Here is a 3928-nt window from a genome sequence, read left to right on the forward strand (position 1 = left end):
GGGGCATCATACAGGGTGGTCTCCAGAGTGTTTGCAATGCCTCGATCCACTGTCCACCGCATCGTCCACAGAGTCACTGAGGAGGTGGTGGCCATTCGCCACAAGGTCATCCACCTACCGAAGACCCAGGATGAGTTACAACCGATATCCCGTGGGTTTGCAGGGCTGGCAAGACACAGAGCCTTTTTTAAAGCAGCTGGAGCAATCGACGGCTGCCATGTCCGCATCAAGCCACCGAGCGGCCCTGATGGTCAGTGCTACAGGAACAGGAAACTGTTTCCATCCATCATCCTGCAGGCTGTCTGTGAACATCAGGGCCGCTTCATTGACACCTACGTGGGCTGGCCTGGGTCGGGCCACGACTCCAGAGTGCTCCGCTACAGCCCACTGTACAGGAGTTCACTCTACCCTCCTCCAGGGCATTTCATCCTTGCAGACGGAGGGTGCAAGGATGAAATGCCTCCAATACCCACTCCCCCTCATCACTCCCTACAAGAGGCCAATACAAGGTGTGGGAGCCCAGCGCTTCAACAGCCATCACTCCAGGGCACGCTCCATTATAGAGCGTGCTTTTGGGATGATGAAGACCAGGTTCCCGGCCATCTTCCTGCAAGCGCTGGAGGTGCACCACACCTTTGTACCTCACGTGAGTATTTTCTTTACTGTACTAATGAGTAAATCAACAGACAGATTCATCAAAAAGCAAAAATGTTTTGTTTTTTTTCAGACTGAAATATATTTTTTACCATTTCAGGTCATAACAGCATGTGCCATCTTCCACAACATCTGCCTTGGTGCTGGTGACATTGTGGCGCCAGAGGATTAGCCTGAGGAGGACGAGGCAGAGGATGAGGGGGAGAACGGTTTGGAGACAGTTAGCGGTGCTCCCTGGCGTAACCAGCTGTCTGCAGAGGTGTCTGCCCTGGAGGAGGTGCCCCCTGACCACCAATATTTTTAACAGGCAAGTAAAAAATCGGTAAATTCCTATTCATATCCTAACAGTTTTGCCTGTTGAAATATTTTGTAGATTTATTTTGTCAAAATAAGATTGTGAATTAGTATTTTGTGTGTACAGCCTATTATTCTTGCCTCTTACTAAAACATCTTAGTGAAATGGCAGCCGTTGATTGAACCAGCCCTGCAAACCCACTGATGGACGATGCTGTGGACAGTGGAGAGATGCATCCACACCTGCAACACACTCTGGAGACCACCCCAGATGATGTCCTGCTGACCAGGGTCTTTATTGTGGCAGCCCATCCAGGTCCAGCAGCATCACCAGGGTCTCCCTGCTCAGAATAAATGTTGTAAATATGCTGTAAATACTATTAGTTATAAAGACCACAGAAAATAAAATCCTTTATTTAACAAATATTTTATTTGAATTGATTAATAAATATTATATATATTATTATTTAAGGATTTATTTATTTTTCGGCCAGTCTTTCTAGTAGAGAGAACAGCCTGTCCATCCTCTCTCTGCTCTCCTGTGCTCTCCTCTCCTCTGCCTCTCTCTGCAACCTCATGTCTTCCTTAAGAAGCTCAAGCAGCTCATCCTCTCTGTCCCTCTTTCTCTTTCTCGGCTGGCTGTCCTCCTCCTCCTCTTCCTCCTCCTGGTCACCCACTGCAGCACTTGGCCCTGGTGTGTCCTCAGGGATAGAGGCAGTTACGACAGGTGGGGTGGTGGAATGTCTCTGTCCCAACACCTCATCCATGAGGACAAACCAGGGCCAAGTTGCAGCAGTGGGCTTCCCCCCTACACCCTCTCTTGACCCTGGACACTTGCACTCCTAAGGCACAGGAAATCAATCATGGTAAATAACAACAGCAGAAAAACAAATTTCAGCAACTGTGTTTATTAACGTGCATGACTAAAACGAATGAAATGAATATACAACGTACAAGGTAAATGTATGTATTATATTAAAACCATTGTTGTAAGATGAATGCGGTTTATATTTCCCTTTATGCTGCACAGTGAACGATTTATACAAAAATGTATACAGAATATATCAATTTCAAATCATACATACATACTTTGTATTTTTTTTTTAAATTGTCCCACTTTTTTTTCGCTTGGAGGGAAGTCACCTTCCCCCACAGGCCCATTTTCTCCAAAATTGTCCTAATCACAGAGAAACAAAAGAAATAAGAAAGATAAGATAAGATGAGAAAAAACATTATTTGTCCCACAGTGGGGAAATTGTGGTACATGGTAATTGTGTGAAGACACAACAAAGGGCTGCCCCATTTACTAGTTGTCTTATTGTTAAATAAGACAACTAGTAAATGTAAATGAGCCGCCATCCTATTGCTTTGAATAGGATGGCGGCTCATTTAACTGTAACTTTAAGTACACGATGATTAAATGCAGATATTACAAAAGGGCTATTGATTACTTTAATTACCTTCAAGCCACGTTGGCAGAAAACTTTGCCCCGTTGAAGAGGTGGTCGCTTTCCCCCCTCAATTTAATAAAGAGGGCAGTTTGCTCCTTGCTCCCTAAAACAAAACGACATGTTCAAGTAAGTTTTATGCTTCACATCACCAAACAGTAAGCAGCATAAATCGCAAAATAACCTAGTTACATTAACCGTGTACTATATCCCAAGGTTTTTGTAACCATTACTAACATTAACGGTGTGAAAACCAAGCAGGGTTCACAACCCGTCTAACGTTAAATTAGTCTAAAGTTACATGGTCACGTTATTTTCATGTACATAATATTAAGAATAAGTGATGTAGAATATCGCGACAATCTCGGTAAGACACAGGTCTGACTCTGAACCTCTTCGATTTAAAGTGAAGACGTTAAAGGCTTTATTTTTTAGGTTGTAACTTGCCCAAACAATTTGCATTTAACATTAACGTTAGCACATCAGTAACCTCAGGTAACGTTAACTTAATGTTAGCTCGCCAGTTAATCACTTAACTCACGTTAACTTCTTCCACAAAACTATTCTTTAAACGACACATTGCGCTTTTTTGCCTCGTTATTTTTACATATGTGTAGTTGGCTTTTGAAATGAGTTGAAATCCAATACTTACATTTATAGGTAAAATTCGGGGGGCTGAACTCCACAGCCACAGCCAACGCCATTATTTACGCTGGGACAATCAACCGGCGCGCAATGAATGTCGGGATACCTGGGGCTGCGAAGGATCCAACTGTTGGATCCTCCAAACGGACGAAAAGAAGGCTGCATTTGTCGGCCACATTTGAAGGAGCCTTCGAAATGGGACAGCCTAGTCGCATCGACTGTGACGTATTCGGTCTTCAAATGCAGCCTTCGAAGGATGCGGTCCCTGAATTGAGACACAGCTTGTGTAGGTGTATGTTATCATACAGGCAGTCCAGGTGCAGGGTCGGTTGGTGGGCCAAGAATACGTTGGGTTTGAGGGCACAGTCCCTGGAGAGTCTGATATTCACTCTGTGAATAGTGTGGGGGTGGAAGTCTCTCCTGTGCAGCAGCATGGATATGACTATCTTGCTGGTAGGGAAATTGGTGGAGGCTTGCTCAATGGACAGACTCTCTGAGGAGAGTCTGTCCTGCTGGGACCTGAAGTCGTTGGTGCCTGTATGGATGATGATGTGGCTAGGTGAGCCTAGCTCAGGCACTGCTAACAGCTCCAGGGCTCTCCTGGTGTTGGGGCACCAGTTCTTTTCATCCAGGAACTTTCCATTAGAGTCCATGAGGAGGATAATGTCAGCCCTTCTGCCTGTGTGTGTTTGTTCAGACTCAGCTGTCGGGTCTGGATGCGGAGCTGTGGTGGTGGTTTCAGGTCTGGAGCTCCTAGCTGGAGGCTGGCTAGAGGCCGGGCCTTGGACAGGTGCAGAGGTGTGACTGGCGTCTTGGCTTGGGATGTTCGTATGGAGGCAGCTGGTTGGTACGGGGGGGGGGGGGGGGGGGGGGGGGGGGGGGGCGCC

At 46.0% G+C, this 3928-nt stretch overlaps 2 protein-coding genes and 1 long non-coding RNA gene across 3 annotated transcripts in view; 2 read left to right on the forward strand and 1 right to left on the reverse strand.

Moving 5' to 3' along the window:
- The window catches only part of LOC123977486 (calcium/calmodulin-dependent 3',5'-cyclic nucleotide phosphodiesterase 1C-like), an 85635-nt gene that overhangs the window by 27645 nt on the left and 54062 nt on the right, over window positions 1-3928 (forward strand). The gene's annotated exons all lie outside the window — the stretch shown is intronic.
- On the forward strand, window positions 18-960 carry LOC123977823. Its single transcript, XM_046060818.1, has 2 exons — window positions 18-646; window positions 755-960. Exons 1-2 carry the CDS (start codon window positions 37-39, stop codon window positions 802-804), a joined length of 660 nt encoding a protein of 219 aa, XP_045916774.1. The 5' UTR covers window positions 18-36; the 3' UTR covers window positions 805-960.
- LOC123977833 lies at window positions 1420-3815 on the reverse strand. The gene is made up of 4 exons (XR_006826771.1): window positions 3049-3815; window positions 2409-2502; window positions 2038-2125; window positions 1420-1790 (listed from the first exon to the last, which is right to left on the reverse strand). It is a non-coding gene; the product is annotated as an uncharacterized LOC123977833 (long non-coding RNA).

The sequence above is a fragment of the Micropterus dolomieu genome, linkage group LG01 (genome assembly GCF_021292245.1).
Source record: "Micropterus dolomieu isolate WLL.071019.BEF.003 ecotype Adirondacks linkage group LG01, ASM2129224v1, whole genome shotgun sequence".
Classification (NCBI taxonomy): domain Eukaryota; kingdom Metazoa; phylum Chordata; class Actinopteri; order Centrarchiformes; family Centrarchidae; genus Micropterus; species Micropterus dolomieu.

Coding starts and splice junctions, on each gene's coding strand:
- LOC123977823 (XM_046060818.1), top strand. CDS start 37: ATGCCTCGATCCACTGTCCACCGCATCGTCCACAGAGTCACTGAGGAG. Junction 647..754: donor ACCACACCTTTGTACCTCAC/GTGAGTATTTTC, acceptor TTACCATTTCAG/GTCATAACAGCATGTGCCAT.